Source organism: Drosophila kikkawai, chromosome 2L, assembly GCF_030179895.1.
Source record: "Drosophila kikkawai strain 14028-0561.14 chromosome 2L, DkikHiC1v2, whole genome shotgun sequence".
In the NCBI taxonomy this organism is placed as follows: Eukaryota; Metazoa; Arthropoda; class Insecta; order Diptera; family Drosophilidae; genus Drosophila; species Drosophila kikkawai.
Window position 1 is genome coordinate 14940616 of NC_091728.1, and position 20486 is coordinate 14961101.

Below are 20486 nucleotides of genomic sequence, written 5' to 3' on the forward strand. Positions count from 1 at the left end.
ACAAACTTTGTCTGGCCAAAGTTAACTTCCTTTCTTGTTTTTTATTTACTTAACATTTACCTGAATGGCTTTCCCTTTGCATCGTTTTTTTTTTTTCTCCTTTCCGACCCGTATGCCTAATTTAATTTGCTTTTACTCAGGACAGAGACAGAGACAGAAAAAGACATACACAGGGACACAGAAAGAGAGAGAGAGAACCGGCGACGCTGTAGCGTAATTTATTTCACCGCTAATTTGTATGAATTCCTCGTGCAGTCGCATTAAAGGCGTCGCGGTCGCATCAAAACAAAATGGCCGACACTCACCTGTCCGCCTCTAATGACCGTTGTTTATGTAGTTCTACGAAGACCCCCCCATTCCACTGCTCCATTTTATGCTTATAATTAAGTGTCTCGCAGCTTGCCCTATATTAAACAGTGTCGGGGTAACCGAGCCTTAAAGCTGAGAGTCCTTTTCTCAGAGTCCTTCTCCAGAAATCTGAAATAAATGCATTAAAAAAGTCAGAGATAGAGTGCATGTGCTGCAACTGATAATGCGAGTTAATTGAAGTTTCTCAACAGAGACTACTAACAATAAATTCGGATTGCTCTGCAGAGAGTTTCCCAGCTCAGTAGTTTCATGTAATAACTTCAACTAATACCTGCGAGCGTTCGTCACCCAAGTGACCTGCTGTCTGTCTGCCGCTGGAGGTGTCCTTGATGGGGGGCCAAATTGTCGCGCGGCCAAGCCGATTAATCTACCAGGTCAGGTGGGGAAGTGCCAGCTTTATGACCGTTTTATGTTCGTGTATACATGTCTGAGAGGAGCTTTCATTAGAGAATAATAAATCAGAGATATATATTTGACAATAAACTGCTTCGGTGGGGCTTAGTTTATTCGATTTTAAGCCTATGCTTTGCTTTTTGATTTGATTTTATTTTTTTTTTTTTATAGTTACATAGAAATTGTACACAATATGAAAGATTTTAAATTTTTTGTTTTATTGAATATGAAAATAATAATAATTATGTATTAAGGTATAAAGTCTTCCAATCATTAACATTTATATATTTAAATATTGGTAAAACCATTTTTATATTTCTTGAAAATAAAACAAAACGTTAGGTATGAGGTTAAACAATTTTTATTTTAATATTAAATACAATATTTTTTGATAGTTAAAATATTCATATGATATTGAGCGCCATATTTTGGTCCAATACACTGTTTCCTTCGGTATATAATTCCAATTTATTATACAAAGATCTACTTAGGGACTCTATTTTATGTACTTTACACATGTAGATATATATTTTCCAAAATTATACTTTGTTTATACATGTAAAAACAGTATTAATACACAACTGTTAGTTTTTTTCTACCTAGTTTCTACATGTATAAGTTATTGGCTTACGACAGACTTTCTACAATAAACTGCAAAATCCGGTTTAAAGCTTGCTCTGAATAAGCTTTCAGCCTGGCCAAGAGTTTGGTGGCGCTAAAAATGTGTTGTATGTAGTACAGTTTATTTTTAGGCGCACAATTGCCATTATAATTCATATAAATACATTTGATTTAATATTTGGTGCCCTATCGTCACAATAATCAATATAATTAACATATCAATAGTTGATATATATTTTTTAATGATTTTCAATAGAAGCATAAAGTCAAAAATAAGATTCTTTAATAGATAAATAAATTACTTTGTTAAATAAAAATTAAAATAAATAAAGTCAATACGAAAACCAACATAAGTACCTAATGAATTTGTCAAATAAATGCTGTAAAATTTCAATTAAAAAATCAATAGATTTTAAGTCATGCCTACACAGATTTTAAATATTAAACTTTTTCACAGAAATAATTAAAATCTTACAAGACAAAGACATTCCCTTAAAATCAATAAATTCATGAATTAAATTAACTAATCCTTTCTCTTTTCGTATGCCTTAGTTATTTCCACTAAAAAACGCAGCTGCACAAATAGATTGTCAACAAATCGTCTTTCTTTGGATAGTACCGAGGATCTATTATACCATCGCAGGCTGTGTGGTCGGTCACCTGGTCCGAACGGGGCAGTTAAAGGCAAATGTAGCCGGGTGACACGTGTTAAGAAATTCCGCACATGGCAACTGGCCGGCAGTTGAAATGCCACACAGCAGCAGCAGAGTGGACGGGGAGACTATGGACCCTTAGCTGGAGTCCGGCTCCGGGTCTCATGCATATGCACAACATGGGAGGGAGATCCATCCACGGACCGACCAAAGAGATCCCCGAACCCTTTAGTTGTTTCATAACAAATGACTAACAACATGGCCAACTGACTGCCAGCGACAATCGCAGCTAGATAAACAGCCTCAGCTGCAGATACAGATGCGAATGCTATGGTAAGGTACACTGTGAAAAAAAGGGAGTATAAAGTACAATGAGGATAAATACAAGAGTTCTTACTTCAGTTTTCGAATTTTGTAAAAATTTCTTCTCTAGAAATAAACTTTAAATTCAGCATAAAATATATTTAAAAAACAAAAATATATATTTTAAATATTTATTCATCCTAATAATATTTTCTTTGAGTGCACATATTTGCAAGAGAAATGCATGCACTCGTACACGTACTTGTATCTGCATCTGGATCTGGATCGGGGCATCTGTTGGATCTGCACAGCGGGCCGATTAGTCGAAATGATGATCAAAGTGCTGAAGCCTCGGATGGCATCGGAGGAGGAGGTGGAGGTGGTCCCGGGGCAGATGAGTCCACCATTGATTGCGTGTGGCAAACAAACGCCACAGCGGGCAGCAGCTCCGACGGCTCACAGGAAGCGCCTTCTGGGGCGCTTATCGCGATCGTTGTTATCGGCGGCAGCATCGAGAAAATGGCCAGCAGTCAGCGGCGATCCTCGATCTGCGATCCGCGATCCGGCTTAATATTCAATTTGTGCAAGCGTTTGTCGAATCGACAAGGCCCCGGCTGCCATGTATTTGTATATTGAAAAATGCCTCCAATCCGCTGGCGGCTTAACTAGTCGTCCCATTGCCCCCCAGCTTCCCTTGGCTAGTAGATGCCAAAATCTTGGTTCCTAGGCCTTTAAGCATCAGTCGATGCAGGGAGAGAAATAAGGTGATATTAGATTAATATTAATAAATGTATTTATTATTATTTAAATTTAAAACCATAATTATTTCGGATATATATTTATGGTAGGTGAATAAAACATTCATTTCTTCTGATTAATTTTACGATTAAATAGTAAACGTTTACTTTCTCTATTTTACTTCAAACCTAAAACTTAATTTAACCTATTCGACACTTAAATCTACGAACTTAATTCTTATCTTTAAAGTAGTTTCTTGTTTAGTTTTATAACTTAACAATATTTAATATTAATCCATATTTGCCCATAATTTTTCGGATCAGTGTTAACCCAAGCAATCACCGTCTAAAGGCAGGCACGTATCCCGGCTTCCGCGCCGTGCAACTTGTTGCTGTAACACTTCATTTATTTTGATAACCATAAGATTGCCAATAAAAATTGCCTGGGTAGCAGCTCCAGTCTAGGTCTTCTCTCAGGCCTCTCCAACAACCTGCAACCTGCTCAACCCTTAGCCTGTTCCCACTTGATTGAAATTGCATCTGACTGGGTAGGAGGTGATGCTGGCCACCGGCTGTCTCGCGGCCAGATTTGAAACGCATTTCCATTTTGGCGGTCAGTGTCAGTGGAGGAGCGCACCGAAGTTGACAACTGATACGATACGGTTCAGGGCCAGCGGCATTAAGCCAAGAGTAGAGTTCAGCTTTAACTGCAACTCCAACTTTCAGTTGGTATCCATTTAAAAATGATCATTTTACGATTGGCTAAGTAATTGTAATTTATAAATTGTCATAAAGAGCAGAGAAAAATCTTGGAAGATGGTAAGTCTTGTCTGGTTTTGTAGTTTTTTCGTTAAGAAATTTTATAAAAAAAAATTTTATAGAATTTTTCACTGGTATCCAAGTTAATTTTCACTTAAAAAACCACTCCCTTTGTCACTTATTTCCCTTTCACCATCGAAAGTTAGCACTTTAGCCATTACCGCAAATCAAGTCAGCGCAGCGTGTAACTGTTCTGCGGATTTGGCCATGTGACATGGTCGTAAGATAACGTTTATGTATGATATTTCGAAGCCTCGAATTGCGCCTTATAAGGCCGGCTTAACCAGGGGGCTTGCCCTGCCCATGGCCTGCAGCTGTGTCAATGCCTGGGCATTGTTTGCTTTTCTTTTTAGCTTTTTGTTCTTTTCGGAGGACCCCTTCACCCACTCTGATTCTGACTCTGGCGGAGATCATCGTTGGCAATTTTTCAGTCACTGATTGCTGGCAGTCTTGGTCGCTTCTTGGCTCGTTCACTTCGTGTGACTTAGTTTTCTGCACGAGGTCATCATTTTCCGCCGCCTTTCTGCGGTTCAGTTCGGTTCGGTTCGGGGCCCGCCCGCAACTACACGGCAACGACTGTCTATCTACGTATCTATCTATCTGACTGGCCCTGGTTCTCAACTAGCCAAGTATCCGACTCTGACTCTCTGTCTCTGAAATGTTTGTCTTGCCTCGTTTTGTGTCTTTTGCTGGGCATTTTTATCTATTGCCGCGCACGTCGGGGTCACATTAACGGTGCTTTCTCAACGCTCGAGTTCTGCAATTTGATTTCCTTAACTTGGTCTGTACCTGCTGGGTGCAGAGAGCGAAAAGGGTTGATTCTAAACAAATCATAAAATCGTAAAATTCATCAAAGTAAAAAAAGTATATATTTTCAAGGATTTTATTTATAGTTTAAGATGAACAACTTAATATTTAAAATATATCACTTTTACAATCATTTCTGTGCATTAGAATAATTGTATTCTTTTATTTTCTCACAATTTATAAATATTCTAATATTTCAGTTTTTCCTATATAAACACAAGTACATGTCTTAAACTATTTTATTTACAGTGTAAGGTTAGCTAAGGTCTTGCTGTTATTTTTCACTGTTCTGCCATCGGGCCGTGATCTTCTTCTGGTTCTCTGTCATCCCAGGCAAAAGCAAACAATTAAAGTCATAAAAATTGTGGCCAAAGATTTGCAATTGTTAATGCGGTAAGCGTTCGGCCCAGGCACTTGTTGCTCGAAACTCGAGGGAACTCTCGGGAACTCACTCGTCTCCGGGCCCTGGTAATTTCATTGTGCGGTTATACAATCGCGATGGATGTCTGTGACAGCATGCGAAAGAAGTTTGGCTTTGGCTTTGGGGGGATTCTATAAATAATGGATAACAATTGCTAACCTGGTCTGGGAGCGCTATGATAGATTCTAGTCATTTATCAGGGCTATAGAGTGCCACTGATCAGGGTTTTGTTACGAAATGTTATTAGCATATCTACATAGGTAATATATAAAGATTATTTAATAGTAAAATGAAGATAAAAGTAAAATTTCTGTTTATATTTCGCAATGCCACCTCGAAACCCAATTCTAGAAACTACTTTGCATACGCACCTTGTGCCACATTCTGCAATATACTCAAACTTTGGTAATCCGCTGGGCATAATAAACGAATTAAAATGTAAATCATTTTGGAACGGCCACTAACTCTCGTTAATTCGTTGCAAATTATTGAAATTCTCCTCGGATTTCGCTTTCGAAACCGGCAGTAGCAGCGGGTCCGCAGAGTCCGAAGATGGCCAGAATCAGAGGAGTCTGAGACCGTAACAGCGACCGACGACTGTAACTTGTTATTTGCAGTAATTAATTTTCAAGCAAAAGTGCTAATTAATTCCGAGAGCAGAGCGGAGCAAATGCCAGATGAGAAGGCGTTGGGAAGCATAGCGCAAATTGCAGACCAACATCCGTCGCGCCGGCTTTGCCAGGCTGAGTGTTGGCAATTAACAACCAAAGTCGGAGTCAGAGTCAGAGCCAGGCCAAAACTCAAGCTTGGCTAAGGCAATTTCCTACGAATTTCAAAGAAGATCGCTCTACAGGAAACTTACATAACTGTTTGAGCTGTGAGCGTGCGGCGATTCTTTTGTAGATCTGCCCCGCCAACTGATGCAATGTCCACCTAGACAGGCGACCAACCGACCGGCGGACCGACCATCTGCCGCTTCCAGTTCTCCTCCGCCTAGGGAGGACTGAGCCAATAGTAACGCCTACCAATACCTTTAATTATAGTGCCCGTCCCGCCAAGAATCGCGACCAGGGCCGTCCAAACATGACGCACGTATAGAAAACATATTTCAAACTAAACAAACTCATCAGAATGGACACAAAAAATGGAAGAAGAAGAAAAAAACACTAGGGAACTGCGAAGGGAAAACCCGCTGGGACGCGTGCAAAATTAAAAGTAAAGCGAGAAAAATGTAGACAACGCGTCAGGCGTGGCCAGCCCCAGAGAGAACTCGGTAGAATTCTGGCAGATCCAAAACTGTCTGTCCGTTCATATTAGCTACATTCGCACACACACATAATACATTCCGCTCCAAGGTCACGTACCACCACCTGCATGACGTCATCTTGGAGAAGATCAGATCAGGTGAGGCCATCAGCTTGCTGGGAAAAACAAAGCTTTCTTAGAAATTCTGGACAAGAAACATTTCTTTCAAAAGTTTTTTTTAAGTAATAAATATTATGGCTTTAGGCATGGCTTAGGCGGCTCAATCAATAGAAGAATTTTATAGATACACTGGGAAATAAAATGAATAGGAAGTATTACTGAAAGCCAGAAAATTGTAATTTTCCTAATTTTTATACCCTTGCAGGGTATTATAATTTCAGTCAGAAGTTTGCAACGCAGTGAAGGAGACGTTTCCGACCCTATAAAGTATATATATTCTTGATCAGCATCAACAGGGGAATCTTTCTAGATATGTCAGGAAGAAATCGATTTTTTGGCCATTTTTGCAAAATTTGATAAGGGGTAACATCATTAAAATTAGCAAAAATAGCCAAAAATTTTGATTTCTTAAAATTTTAAATTTGGTATGCAGTTTTTTTAAATTAATAAAAACTAACACAAAACTGCTTTCCGAATCGAAATTAATGCATTTTTGGCTTAGTTATGATATATTTTAATTGTTACCTGCAAGGATATACAAACTTTGGCTGGCCAAAGTTAGCTTTCTTTCTTGTTTAAAACTATTTTAAGGCAATTTGTAAATAAGATAATTCTAGATCTGAGAGGTTGAGATACCGGGCGCAATCCCAGACGAGGCAGAATTTTTAATAAAATGTTCTTAATGGAAAAATTTTATTATTTTAAAAATATTTATTAAAATGTACCTAGCTTTTTTTAATGCCCAGATCTTTATTAAAGCTTTTTTCCAGTGCACCGAAACGTGTAGCTAATTTGTCAGACCTTTCTTATATGGGCTTAGACTCCAAGAACTGCCGAAGCGGAGGCTAGATGATAATGCCAATGCCCACGCTGGCCACCATTTGTTAATGCATATTTTATTCTGGTTTAGCGCCTCATCAAATTTCTAATTTATGGGCCGGAGCTCTCTCAGGCTTGGACCTTAGAGCAATTGAATGGCCGCCGGCAATTTAGCAATTATAAGATGATTAATTTTTGTGCATTTTCTCAACACCTTCCACTTAGCGGCCGCTAACCAAACCTGAACCCTGCTGAATGGCGAACTTGGACTCCGGGCCGAGAGCTTAAAATGAACCTGAAAAGAGACGGAGATTCAAGCTGGGAGCTGGGAGCTGCGGACTGAGGGCCAGGCGTTAAAGCCCAACTACTGTCGATTAAAGTGCCGCTGCCCCGTTGCCGTGTAGGGTATCATTAGGCCAGACAAAACAATTTAAAATAACTACAGCAACTAGCATAATAATGTTGGGACGAGGAAGAAGATGCGACCGCATAGCCCATAGACAATTTTCATAATGGACAGAAATAAATCTGCAAAGCAGAAGCAGCTGCAGCAGCGCAGTCTCTGGGAAACTGAGCAACTACCGAACGCCGAGCACAACTTAATTAATAAACTAATGAGCAGTTTGCAGCCAAGAAACCCCCCGAACCCGATCTGTATACCCTCCAAAAGCTGGAGTCCATCTCTCAAGATTATCTACATAAAGTAGAGGACGTGCATCGTGGCCGGATAAGCTGGGGCTGAGACCGGGCTGAAACCCAGCCTATTTGCTAAGAGATCAGCCAGAAATTAAAATAAATGTGCAACGTGCAAAAATGCCCAAGATAACCCCAACGGAAAGTAAAACTGGAACGTGTTCAGCGCCGATAAAAACAGCAGGCAAAATGAAACAAAAAGTGAAAACCACAAAAAAATTGATTTATGCACATGAGAATGACACGGACTGTACGTGTTTGATTCAATGGGGTGATGACGGGTTAAGTAATAGTTCGAAATACGGAATTTAAATATTAAAATATTAATTAATACAAGAAGAATGCTAGCTAATTATTTTCCATTTTAAACTTAATGAGTTTTTATAATAATTATAATTTATTTAACTACTATCTTGGTCTTGGTTTTATTGTAAATTTTTGCTTTATTAAATTGCTTATTAATTCTAAACGACCTCTCAAAGAAAAATTCCAGCTTGAAATAAAAATAAAAACATAAATAATTGAAACATAAATACCTGATTAATAAGGAAATAATTAAGATTTATATACAAATATTTCTAAAGGAAAAACCAATAAGAACTTGGGCGCCACCGTAAAATATTACCATTTCTTTTCTAAAGCATAAACATTTAACGTACTAATCTCAAGTTTATTGGGCGTAAAAATGATTTAGGATTAGAAAATACCTTCCTAGTCTTTCATGTTCAGGCTATAAAGTATTTGTTAAGAAGCTTTTAACACTTTTCGCCTACAGGGCTGTAAAAACTACAGAGCCGGATTTCTTTTGAGGTAAGAAAAAACGATCTTCTAATGGATTTTATGCATTCAAATCGCTCTCTCACTCTTGTTGGCAAAATTTATGCTCTTTAATAAACCGCTTAGTCTGCAAAAAAATATTTCTGAGCTCAGCCTAAACACTCGTAATTACGAGGCCATTATTCAGGAGGCATCAACAGTCGGCAACAGAGACAAATGAGATTAAGCTGGTGGACTGGTGGACTGGGGCCAAAAATAAAAGTGAGCTCTGACACGACCGAGAATGGCAAGTAAAAGGCTGCAGGTTCTGGCCGTAAATCATTTTGTTTTCACTCTTGTTGCTGCCGCAGTTTAATTATCACGAGTCCAGATTTCGTCTGTCCAGGCAGTTCGTAAATTGTGGCGCGAACAAGACGCGGCTGACGGCTGCATTGGGAAGAGAACATAGTACATACGGCATTCAGCGGCCTCAGCAAATTGAAAAAGAGTTGAAAAACTATTCAAATCAATGAAAACTGATAGCCCCAAGGGCCGCGGCCATGGCCAAGTCATGATTAACATGGGCTTAGTCCTTGTTTGGGCCCAGTCCTAAGTATTGCCAGGGTACTTGTCCAGGCACTGCAAGAAAAATACGGTTAAATTGGGAATAATTTACCTTTTATAACCCTTAAAATGTGTTTCAAGATGGGCTTAAAAAATAATAAAAAAATTAATTATGAAGAGAAGAAAGCTTATAAAATTAACTCAACTATGTATACATCTTATAATTAATGTTACATAGATCTTAAACCTTAATCCTCAAGGTATTTCGCATACTGTGCCTTTGGTTTGCTCCAAAGATGGCACCATGTACCATTTAAGCGACATGCCAACACTTGACCAGGGCCCAGAGCCAGTCAGGAAACCGCTCGAAGCCTTAGTGTGGAGTATGGAACCTGCAAACCTGGCGAAATGTATCATTAACAAGTCACGACAAATTCGCTGGCAGCCAGACTCTTGGCTCGGACCGGACCGGACGTTTGAAAAGCTACGAGCAGGGCCAAATTTGGTAAGACCTCGACACCCGACATTAGATAAAAACGCGACTCTCCCGGACTCCCAGGCTGTGGTGAATCTTGTATCAAGTGCCAGGCTGGGACAGGTTGGCTGTTGCGCCGGCGGCGGCCGCTTTGAACGGCCAGGACCCACCGCCGTTCAGGTGTGAAAAAATCTAAAATGCAAACACCAGAAACAACACTGCGAACCAAAGGCCGGCCGAATGGCAGTCCATTTGTAGTTGCTCCCCTGGGCGCTGCCGAAAACGCCAAACTGAGCCACAGATTGAAACGAAAAGCGATCGGGAGTGCGAGCCAGAGGATGTGCGTCCATGTCCCAGACCCTCCTCCTCAAACCTCCTCCTGCAGTGCCCACCCCAGTCCAGTCCATTCGCAGTCGCATGAATTATTTATTTCGATTGTCTGTTGCAGCTAGCAGAGCATTATTTTTAGAGGGTCCACTAGCCTAGGCCCCCATAAAGCCTAGAAATTTATGATCGGCGGCCGGGAGCCGTTCAAATTATCGCAGGGCATGCAAAATTTATTAACAAACATAAAAATTGCTCGAGAATTTATTTCATCTTAATTCAATTTAACAACTTAAACAGCCATAAAGTGTTCACATAGTAAATCAATGGCCACTCTATGCAGATGCGCTGCCCAGCCCAGCGCTGTCCACATGCATCATCATCATAATCATAATCAACGTGCCTGGGCTAGAGAGCTATACCCCTCCGCTTCCACAATTTATGAGCTGCGCATGAAAATGAGTCAAAACAAATTATGCCGCTTGCAGGACGGGGCTTTGGCTCCGACTCCAGTCAGGCCTGATTGACAGGGCGACCGAACGGAGTTCGACTTTGGGAGAGGAGCAGCAGCGATTATGATGTGAGCGCTGCCAAAAAGATTTCCATCAGCGGCAAACAATTTCAAGGCATTAATCACGGCCGTCAAGTATGAGTATGAGTACGAATACGAGTACGAGTACGAGGGTGGGTCCCATGTTCTACCCAAATCCTCAGCCACTGCCCCAGGAATGTATCCCAGTTTTGGATAAGAATCTACGGCAGCCAGGATTAGTTGTGAGTTTCAAGCGAACATAAATCACAAATATTTAAGTACTGGAATCCTAAATTCCTAACAAGTTATGATTCAGAAAAATTAAATACTCTTCTTTAAAGTAAGTCAAAGTTTATGAATTTATTGGATGGGAAACGCTTTTCAATAATTTAGAATAACTTAGGAATGGGGCAAGCAAATGAGTCTGTGAGTCGCAGGGTGATAAGGCAATGATGTTTCCACAATCTAGCTCTGGCAGTAGCAACCATCGGCGGTGTTCTTTTGAATCCAGTCCAGGAACTTGCTGACCCTGGCATAGACGCCCGGGGCATTCTTCTGGGCACAGCCATAGCCGAAGGACACCACGCCGGCAAGCTTGTAGCGACCCTCGTTGACAATGAGTGGGCCGCCACTGTCACCCTGGCAGGCATCCTTGCCGCCCTGCTGGACTAGACCGGCGCAGAGCATCACCTCGGCGATCTTGTCCTTGTAGCGGGTCTGCCGGCACTGCTGGTTGCTGATCACCGGCACATTCACCTCCTGCAGATAGTTGGAGGTGACGCCACCCTCCTTGATCAGACCCCAGCCAGCCACCACAGCCTGTGAATATATTAATTAAATTAATTAATTAATAATAATTAGTTTAAAATAAAATAAAACATCACTTACCGTCTTTCCATCAAAGTTGTGATTGGCCTCGGGCAGGCAGACAGGACGCATGTTTCCAGTCAGTGGGACCGGAGACTCCAGCTTCAGCAGGGCCACATCGTTGACAATGCGATTGGGATCGTAGTTGGGATGGATGGTGGTCTGGACGACCTTTCTAACAATGCCAGGATCCCGGGAGGATCTGTCGATCTGCAGCAACCGAATGGTGATCTGATCCCTATTGCCATGGACACAATGAGCTGCGGTCAGGACATAACGATCGTTGATCAGGGAGCCGCCGCAGAAGAGCCTGGGATAGTGACGACCCTTGACCAGCTGGGCGGTCCAGGGGTACTTGTTGGAGCGCACCTGCTGGCCGCCCACAATGCGATTGACATTCGGTGTGCCACAGACTGAAGCAAATAAAAGAAAAGAGTTTCTATCGTTAGGATTTCTTTCGTTGGGTTGATAGATATCTTTGACTCACAGCAATTCTGCTTGGTGTTGCACTGATTGCGATTCTTTGGCGGCCTCACCGCCTTGAGGGCCTCCTCTGCAGGATCCACCACATCGACGACATCGGCAAATTGCTGGGCAAGGGTCTGTTGATGGGGCGCCCGGTACTGGTACTGGGCCAGGGCCAAGGTGCAGCCCAGCAGCAGGAGCGGCAGGGCCAGGTAGCTACGCATCTTGTCCGGAGTTGCCTTCTGAGGAAAGTGACGGAGCGTTTTGCCCAGAGCCGGCTACTTATAGGGCCCCAAGATCGCAACGGCGATGGAGATCCAGATCGGAAACGAGATCGCGATCGAGAGCTGGGCTTTTTTAATAAAACTAAAAATATGAATGTTTTATTGCTTGTGTAAGCAGCGCGCGCTTCTTTCTTTCTTTTCGGCTGCCCCTTTCTTCTTTCTTCGTTTTTTCTTTCTTTATTTTTGTTTCTTTATTTTTTGTTATTTCTCCGCTTTCTTTGTTTGACGCCTTATTTGCATAACACTTTATAGCGCCGCACACACACGCTCATCTTGCGATTCTCAAGTGTAGAGGCTTTGTATTTTTGGCTCCGTACAAATCATCATTTTCATCGAGAACAACTTGCCGAAAAGTGCAAATAAACTTTTTAATATCATTTTAATATACCCATACCCTCACGGCGGGCTTTTAAGTGTTTAATGCCTGGAAACTGGGTTATTGGTGGGGAGTTACAGTGGGAGGCTAAACTCAATTTGTTGGAAGGCCCAAAAACTAGCTAAATCATTCGGTGACTTGGTTTTAAAAATTATTACAATATTATAAATGCTCTGCTCTTAAAAAGAGCTAAAGGTAGAAAAGGAAGAGATAGTTGGTTTTGTAATTAAAAAAAAAAAAACCTTTAAATCGTTGGAACTCCTTCTGTGTGAGAGTAAAAAATATAATAAACAGTTTCAAAATAACAAATAATATTATTTAAAGCATTAATAAAACAAGGTTAGATTACAATTTGAGCACTTGCCCCTTTTTTCTTAAAAAAATATTTATTATTTTAAAAATATTTAATAAATTTATATAATATCTCAAGATCTCAATAAGCAAAAGAGTATTACAAATTCCCCATACATTTTTTAAATTCCCCTCAATGCCTTTGCATATTCATGAAAGTAGAGCAAACTCCAGCGAGTTCACCACTTTTCTGCCAGCCACCCGTGGCTTTTTTAATGGACTTTTAATGCGCCTTCGAAGGGGCTTAGACAGCGTCATCGACAACACTGCGTCTGACCCAGCCAGATCTGGCCAAAAAATACAACAAATAAAAAACTTGGTCGCTGAGCTGGCGAATTCCTTCTTGGCTCTCCTCGCTCTCTCTCCACCTTACAATACCATGGCAATCTGGCTTGCATTGCAGCATAAATATCCTTTAAGTGCCGGTTATCCGGTATCATCATTAACCGGAGGCAAACGCCCGCTTTCACGCTGGAGAGGAGCAGCGCCAGCCACAGCGACTGCTTCAGCTTCAGCCGTTGGAATAATTTATAAGGCTTTGGCGATCGGAGGAGGCCAACCTGGCATTTGGTGTCTTTTCGGCATAATTTACAAAACGCAACCAGAACCAGGGAAAAGTTATTATTCCTCCAGCTTCAGCCGCCTGTCCTTCGATCATATTTCTTTGCATGGAATGTCGCGATCGTCGTCGTCGCCTTACTCTTCGAAATTGATTTGCCTGGGGCTCAGTTTCGTCCATATAAAGGCAAAAAAATGGTACATATATAAATTAATAAAAGCAGCGCGTTGATAAATCGCGTACACTTTGAAATTATGCAACATGTGGCACTTGCTGGCTACACATGCAACCGCTTTGTGTTTTTTCTTAATACATTATGCAAGAACATAACCAGGTAAAAAGGATATTTATTTTAGGCTTGTGGTTTAATAGTCAATTTTAAATAGTTTTCTGGACAGCATCAATACAAATCCTGGACAGCCTTCCTATCCATTTCCTGAACAGAAATCGTATGTATTCGTATGCATATATATGATGTCCTTGATGTCCAAAACGGGATCAGATGAAAGCAAGATCACAAATATTAAACTATATTCGTAGAGCTGTTTTCGTTTCAGCTTATTTTGTTGTCTTTCAACTTCCCCACATAAATAACTTTTACTCTTACGCAAAACCTTAAGCACATGCAAATGTAGGCGATCCAATTTGATTGTTTTTAGAAATTTGTCTCTTTCCTTTTCGTAAAATTAAGGCATAAACATAAATGGCCATATAAATTATGTGGCAAAAGGCATTTGGCAAGTGGCAGAAACGTGAGCCAGACTCATTTGTTAATGGCACAACTTAATCATAGAAAGCATCGGAGATATGCAAATAAGTCTGCTTCGTTAAAGGCAATCCAAGTCTAATTGTTGCACTTGTAATTGCCCCAAAAGAACAATGAAAAGATCGCTAAGCTGAGACAAGGGTATTTCATCATGGTCATTATGTTTTCAGCAGGCGGAATTCCAGAATTTCCACTTCCCCGAGCCCTCGGTGGGCGGGGCTGAGTGACAAACACGCAGCAGCAGCAGGAGAATTCCGCATATGGTATGTGGATTCCACATCCATAACATAGATCATTGAACCGACCGAGAAGCTTCTCTCCGGCTCTCCTAGGCTGGGGATAAATGCCAAACTATAACACAATTTAGAAAGGTTGAATGGCATGCCATTCACTGGCTTCACTTCGCCCGGTGGCAGTTGCCCGTCAGAGTCACTCAGTCAGTCACTCATAAATTTGCATAAGAACTGAATTGCATTGCATTATCTAAGCGGCAGTTGCATCTTGCAACAGTTGCAGCACTTATCTCGGTGGTAGAAACAATCACGGCAAAAGGCAAAGATTTTAATTATTGTGTGTGACGGCGACGACGACTCCAGCCGAGAACTAACCAGAGAAATGTAGAGTGAGAAAAATCAAGAGAGTCTAGAATTGGATTTACACAAAGAGAAATTACTAAAAATATAATTTAAAATATTATTTTACATTATTAAAATCAATGAAATCATCATTGGTTGCAGTAAAAACTTGTTCTTTGTTTTATAATTTCTAAATATATATTTTTTTTATTTTAATTTCTAATATACATTTCTTCAAGTTTACAAAGACAGCCGCAAATCTGTCTTTGACTTCTCAGTCTCGGTCTCGGTCTCTCTATAGGTCTGTTCTGGGTCTCCGGCTGATGTGCTGCATTTGATAACTTCCAGCAATGAAGTCTTAGACCCTTAGATAATGAAAAGGAAGCGAGTCTTGAGCCCGGTGCACTGTAATTCAAATTAGTACCAGCACGAGAAAAAAAAAGACGAGTTTGAAGCGAAGGAGTGGATGGCCAGACTCGTCTTCAGCTACCGGAGGAATCAGGGGCTCCTGCAGTGCCAACTGGCAACATCTTCTTCCTCAATGACATTAATTCATTTCGTATGCAAAGCAATCAGGGAACTCTTCTCCTCCAGAACTCTGCCGCTCGGCGGCGGCTGCTTGGCAATTAGAAAAGAGTTGGAAAATTGTATGCGGCTCCAGGTCGGACTTTGTATCCGTCTCTATCTCGGAGACTGGTCTGGCCCAGGTCTGAGTTTTCCGACTGGCACTGGCACTGCGCACTGATTTGCATTGCACGATTCTCAACTTAATTTAACATAAAGTAAACAAGCGCAGTTAACAAGCCAAACACAAGCCATGAGCGTGCGGGTGCCGGCCGCAGCATCATCTCTCCTGCTCCAGCTTTGGACCCCAATGCAGCAACCTTTCAGCTCCATCTGCATTTTCCAATCCCTCAGCCTGAGTCTCCAGTCCAGGTCTGCCAAGGGCCTCGTCCGAAGCCTAACCATGCATGCCTGCCCTTACCCCTTGCAGAGCTGCTGTCGTGTGACGTGTTGTGAAAATTCTAAAATATTTCGCCCTGCCGGCTTAGCTTTCTCACAAGTCAACGCCAGCGCAAGACACTTTAAAAGCGCACAGTGGTCGGGATCATAGGATAAAATGCAATAAAAATTAAATCGAAACTCGGCTTTTCATCATAAGTGAGCTACAATGCTGATACAATACTTGGAAATTTCTAGTGCACCCCTAGAATCAACTGTGGCTCAACTAAGCCCTGTTATTAATTCTTAAAATACATTTCCAATATTTTTAATATGCTTTATTTTTATTGATTATTGTTAAATATAGCACATCAGCTTCGAACAATACAATAACAATGCATAATAAGGAACCTTAGCCTTGAGCTGGCTTTTTTCTCTTAATATTCAGATTAACTTCAAGAGTATTATTCATTTTATTGATTGGTGATCCCGTTGAGCTCGATCCCGGTACTTTCGATCCCGGTGTTCCCGGTCCTGGTGATCCAGATCCTGGTGCTCCCGATACCGGTGCTCCCGATACCGGTGCTTCCGATCCCGGTGCTCCCGATACCGGTGGTGCCGGTCCCCATTGTCCCTGTGGTCCCGGTCCCCATTGTCCCTGTGGTCCCGGACCCCATTGTCCCTGTGGTCCCGGTCCCCATTGTCCCTGTGGTCCCGGTCCCTGTGCCGGTGGTCCTGATCCCGGTCTCTGTGCTCCCGATCCCTGTGTCGGTGGTCCTGATCCCGGTCTCTGTGCTCCCGATCCCTGTGTCGGTGGTCCTGATCCCGGTCTCTGTGCTCCCGATCCCTGTGTCGGTGGTCCTGATCCCGGTCTCTGTGCTCCCGATTCCTGTCCCTGACAACATTGTCCCGGTGCTTCAGATCCCGTTCCCGGTGGTACCCATGATCCTGACCCCGGTGGCGGTACTGGTCCCCATACGTTTGTTGCTCCAGGATCCTTTACAAAGGGAGGACAATGATTTCCTGGTGGACACCAATAGCCATATGGTGGGTGTACGTGGTGAGGTATATATGCAAAGTGTAATGAGCCACTGTGCAGCGCAGACCGTACTTTAATGCTATGGCACTCCTCTGTTCCGTTTGAACACTTCTGTTGACCTTTTACAACTAAGGATAACTCCTTGTCCACCTTCAAGAACATACGATTTAGAAGATTGCACATATCCGAATCCACTTTATCTCACCGATCCATGCCCTCGGGGCAATAGGAAACAATATCCCATTAAAATTGAGTAAAATACCCACATCTTGTCTGAACACTTTTAATTGTGATACAAGGCAAGACCTATATTTATGTTTTAAATATTTGTAAATGGATTTGACTCACATGGATTAGTTTAAAAGAATGAAAAACAAATTAAAAGTGGAACAATGCGATTATTCTGCAATTATATAATATTATATGACCTTGATGGTATTTATTGGAATTTATGTACCCTGTATTTAAAGGTGCCAGCTGAGAATGCATGTAATTGACAGAAGCAGGCATCTCCAACCTTATCTTGATCAACCTCGTCAGCTTCAGTTCTTGTGGAACACCAGAACTCTGAGACTATTAGAAGTTAAGGAGTTTGAATACCGAATATCTCTCTTTCCCACTATTTTTTTAATATTTAAAAATCAGTTCATTATTGTTATGATGCTGTAACTCCAAAAAATGGATTAAATAAAAAGAAGTTTTGCAATTTTTTGAAGAAGTTATAATCCTTTAAGACATTAATATTTGAAATTATTATTTTTACACAATTAGGGAAGAAGCTTTGATTCCCTTTCCATCTTCACCAAAGACCATATAAAATATATATTTTCAAGGGTAATAAAAGGAGTAGTTTTGGAAATTATTCGACCTTTGGTTTACCATCAGTGTTAACACCCACATTAAGATTATTTTGATTAACAGGCACGCCAATGCCCATCGGCGTTAGAGCCGGTGTAAATGAAACTTTAGGCTTATCTTCAATTTGCATAGGCACTATGATTTTTGTTTTGTTGTTGAAGACGCAACTCAGTTGCTTCTGTTGGTCGATGGGCGTGCAAAGTGCATATTCTGGTTCAGGCTTTGGGGAACTTATGGGAGATGAATCATCTATTTCCTCGGCTGGCATGACAGTTTCTTGTCTGCCGTTGGTGCATCTGATTAACCTTCGTTTCGCCTGTCTGAACCTAGAATTTAAAGTAATTGGCTCAAACGGTGAGCATGTTTCCGATAATAAAATGTTTGGGGGTGGTACATAGTGTGTTGTGTAGGGTACGCAACTTTCAAACACGTTTAGCACGTCACACAGTTTTTTTCTCCAAATGTCCATAACTAAACCCAATGTCCGGGGCATAACACTAAGTTCTCTTGACGGACCCGCACTGCTGCACTTCTGTTTGAAATCGGGATTGCTGAGAAGTGTGTCTATTAATTTGAACCGCGTATATGTCCTCATGCGTGTTGACAATTCAATTTCAGGTGCTCCTTCGAATTCGTTAAAATCAACAACTTTAAAAAGAGAATAAAATCAATTTCAAAAGAGAATAAATAAATCTTTCTCGACTAACCTATTGGCTTAATCAGACTTTAAAAGAGTAAAAATTGATTAATTTTATGCGATTTAAATTAACTTTTCAAATAGATACCTCTGGGGACAGCGTAAGTTCGCGAAGTACTCATCGATTTCATCAATTAACTATTCAGTATAAGATATAAAAAGGTTTTTGTAAGGTGAAAAGTTGTACTCCGGAATGAATAACTTACGCTGGTAATGTTTTCCCCTTGTGCCTGCATACGTGGCACTAGAAGAATTAAAAATATTATATAGTTCCGCATTTCGGGTGCCTGGCTTGAACTGCAGTGACTTAATAAAAAGTATTTTGTGTTGAGGAAAATGAAATTCAATAATGGATTTTAAAAGGGTTTTAATGCCAGAACGAAATGAATTTAACACTCTAGACCTTATGATGTTAAAGATACGTAACGCGCATTTCTGAATTTAATTAAATTTAAAACAAAAGCAAAAAAGAAAGCAAAATACCGATCGCCGAAGTTTGTATACCTTTGCAGTTTGCATTTTGTTGAAATTAAATGAACAGAAATGACTCCTTCACTGCTGACTAAAATGAGTATGATAAATAATTGTTGTTAATTTTCGGTACAGCTTTTTATTTTTTATTTGTAAACATTCAATTAGTTATTTACATTGTTATATTGTTAGATGTTCTGGAATAGTCAACATTTACATTCGCGACGAGATGATTGTTGATACTGTTCTCTGGACGCTGCGACATCTTATATTCTGCATCGTGGCTTTCTACTAGCGTTTGCATATGTGGCACTAAGAACATCAAAAATATAATACAATTCCAATTGCACATTTTAAGTGGGTTGTACAAATAAAAGTGAAGAGGTTTTTAAGATATATTTATTAATATATAAAGAGGCCTCAATCGATTAGCCACAAATGCAATACCAGAACCAATGCATTTTTAACGAATATAGGCTTTGATTTATTGAAAGGAAGCTAACTTTGGCACCCCGAAGTTTGTATACCCTTGCAGTTTGCAATTAAAAAAAGAAAATAATTAGAATTTTTATTTATATTTATGGCATCATTAGACTTAGATGCTCTGCTCATGTAAATATTTACATAAGATTATTGTTGATTTCGTTTGTACGCTACGACATCAACGACTTTTTATATTCTGCAATATATATTCGCATTCCTTCAACGGAGTCTGACTTCCCAAATGAACCTTCAATTCTTTGAACTTGTCTTGTACCAGTGCCATGGAGTTACCTAGAGAATATAAGAAATAGTTATGAAACTTTTTAGAAGATAAAGTATTTATATTTACCGTCCGGTTTATATTTACCATCCAGAACATCCGACTTAGGTTTGCTGTAAAATTATTGGTTAGTTAATTATTAATATAACAATAATATCATTTTCAAACAAACCTTTTGGGACATAGAGATTTGACATCCAGCAAAGCTTTATGATTTAATGATAATTCGTTCAAAAATCCATCGATTTCACCCAGTAACACTGACGTTAGTTCAGGATCCACCAGCTTAAATTGCATTTTGTTAAAAATAAACTATATTTCAATAAATTGAAGGACTTACTGACAACTGTCCTTCTACTAGCGCCTGCCTATGTGGCACTAGGAAAATCAAGAATAAAATTAAATTCAACTTGCACATTTCAAGTGTGTTCCACAAATAAAAGTGAAGACGTTTTATCTTTATATTTTTAGAATATATATAAAAAGGCTTTAATCGATTAGTCACATGCAAACCAGAACAAATGCATTTTTAACGGAATTTAGCTTCGATTGATATACATTTTATAATAAATTAAATTGTAAAAAATGTAATAAATTTATACATAAATTATAATGCTAGTTTTATTTTCTCTTTTCAATAACCTTTACATCATTCACGACCCACAGTGCACTGGCGATCTTGGCCTAAAGCTAAAGCTTCTCAGCTGAGGCATCGTGAAGAGTTTATTAAAAGCCACGACAACGGCGACTGTTCCTGCTTGT

The 20486-nt window shown here is 40.4% G+C and overlaps 4 protein-coding genes across 4 annotated transcripts; all 4 read right to left on the reverse strand.

The window, feature by feature from the left end:
- Positions 1 to 11082: 11082 nt before the first annotated feature.
- LOC108076889 (trypsin-1) lies at positions 11083 to 12501 on the reverse strand. The gene is made up of 3 exons (XM_017169920.2): positions 12066 to 12501; positions 11600 to 11991; positions 11083 to 11530 (listed from the first exon to the last, which is right to left on the reverse strand). Exons 1-3 carry the CDS (start codon positions 12265 to 12267, stop codon positions 11177 to 11179), a joined length of 948 nt encoding a protein of 315 aa, XP_017025409.1. The 5' UTR covers positions 12268 to 12501; the 3' UTR covers positions 11083 to 11176.
- Positions 12502 to 16219: 3718 nt separating this feature from the next.
- LOC108076962 (S-antigen protein-like) lies at positions 16220 to 17297 on the reverse strand. Its single transcript, XM_017170012.2, has 2 exons — positions 17141 to 17297; positions 16220 to 17085 (listed from the first exon to the last, which is right to left on the reverse strand). Exons 1-2 carry the CDS (start codon positions 17201 to 17203, stop codon positions 16309 to 16311), a joined length of 840 nt encoding a protein of 279 aa, XP_017025501.1. The 5' UTR covers positions 17204 to 17297; the 3' UTR covers positions 16220 to 16308.
- Positions 17298 to 17663: 366 nt separating this feature from the next.
- LOC108076954 (uncharacterized) lies at positions 17664 to 18838 on the reverse strand. Its single transcript, XM_017170004.3, has 4 exons — positions 18697 to 18838; positions 18579 to 18628; positions 18501 to 18517; positions 17664 to 18441 (listed from the first exon to the last, which is right to left on the reverse strand). The coding sequence occupies exons 1-4, from the start codon at positions 18766 to 18768 to the stop codon at positions 17795 to 17797; spliced, it is 786 nt and encodes a 261-aa protein (XP_017025493.1). The 5' UTR covers positions 18769 to 18838; the 3' UTR covers positions 17664 to 17794.
- Positions 18839 to 19520: 682 nt separating this feature from the next.
- Positions 19521 to 20204, reverse strand: LOC108076987 (uncharacterized). The gene is made up of 4 exons (XM_017170046.3): positions 20065 to 20204; positions 19897 to 20009; positions 19794 to 19837; positions 19521 to 19735 (listed from the first exon to the last, which is right to left on the reverse strand). Exons 1-4 carry the CDS (start codon positions 20140 to 20142, stop codon positions 19623 to 19625), a joined length of 348 nt encoding a protein of 115 aa, XP_017025535.1. The 5' UTR covers positions 20143 to 20204; the 3' UTR covers positions 19521 to 19622.
- Positions 20205 to 20486: the final 282 nt, after the last annotated feature.

What these genes read in the sequence shown, in the direction of transcription:
- LOC108076889 (XM_017169920.2), bottom strand. Translation starts at nt 12,267, where the DNA reads ATGCGTAGCTACCTGGCCCTGCCGCTCCTGCTGCTGGGCTGCACCTTG. An exon ending in CAACACCAAGCAGAATTGCT is followed by an intron (nt 11,992 to 12,065) that starts GTGAGTCAAAGA and finishes TATTTGCTTCAG; the next exon opens with TCTGTGGCACACCGAATGTC. An exon ending in ACAACTTTGATGGAAAGACG is followed by an intron (nt 11,531 to 11,599) that starts GTAAGTGATGTT and finishes ATATATTCACAG; the next exon opens with GCTGTGGTGGCTGGCTGGGG.
- LOC108076962 (XM_017170012.2), bottom strand. Translation starts at nt 17,203, where the DNA reads ATGTGGGTATTTTACTCAATTTTAATGGGATATTGTTTCCTATTGCCC. An exon ending in TGCCCCGAGGGCATGGATCG is followed by an intron (nt 17,086 to 17,140) that starts GTGAGATAAAGT and finishes ATGTTCTTGAAG; the next exon opens with GTGGACAAGGAGTTATCCTT.
- LOC108076954 (XM_017170004.3), bottom strand. Translation starts at nt 18,768, where the DNA reads ATGCGGAACTATATAATATTTTTAATTCTTCTAGTGCCACGTATGCAG. An exon ending in AAGGGGAAAACATTACCAGC is followed by an intron (nt 18,629 to 18,696) that starts GTAAGTTATTCA and finishes TATACTGAATAG; the next exon opens with TTAATTGATGAAATCGATGA.
- LOC108076987 (XM_017170046.3), bottom strand. Translation starts at nt 20,142, where the DNA reads ATGTGCAAGTTGAATTTAATTTTATTCTTGATTTTCCTAGTGCCACAT. An exon ending in TAGTAGAAGGACAGTTGTCA is followed by an intron (nt 20,010 to 20,064) that starts GTAAGTCCTTCA and finishes ATGCAATTTAAG; the next exon opens with CTGGTGGATCCTGAACTAAC. An exon ending in AAATCTCTATGTCCCAAAAG is followed by an intron (nt 19,838 to 19,896) that starts GTTTGTTTGAAA and finishes ATAATTTTACAG; the next exon opens with CAAACCTAAGTCGGATGTTC.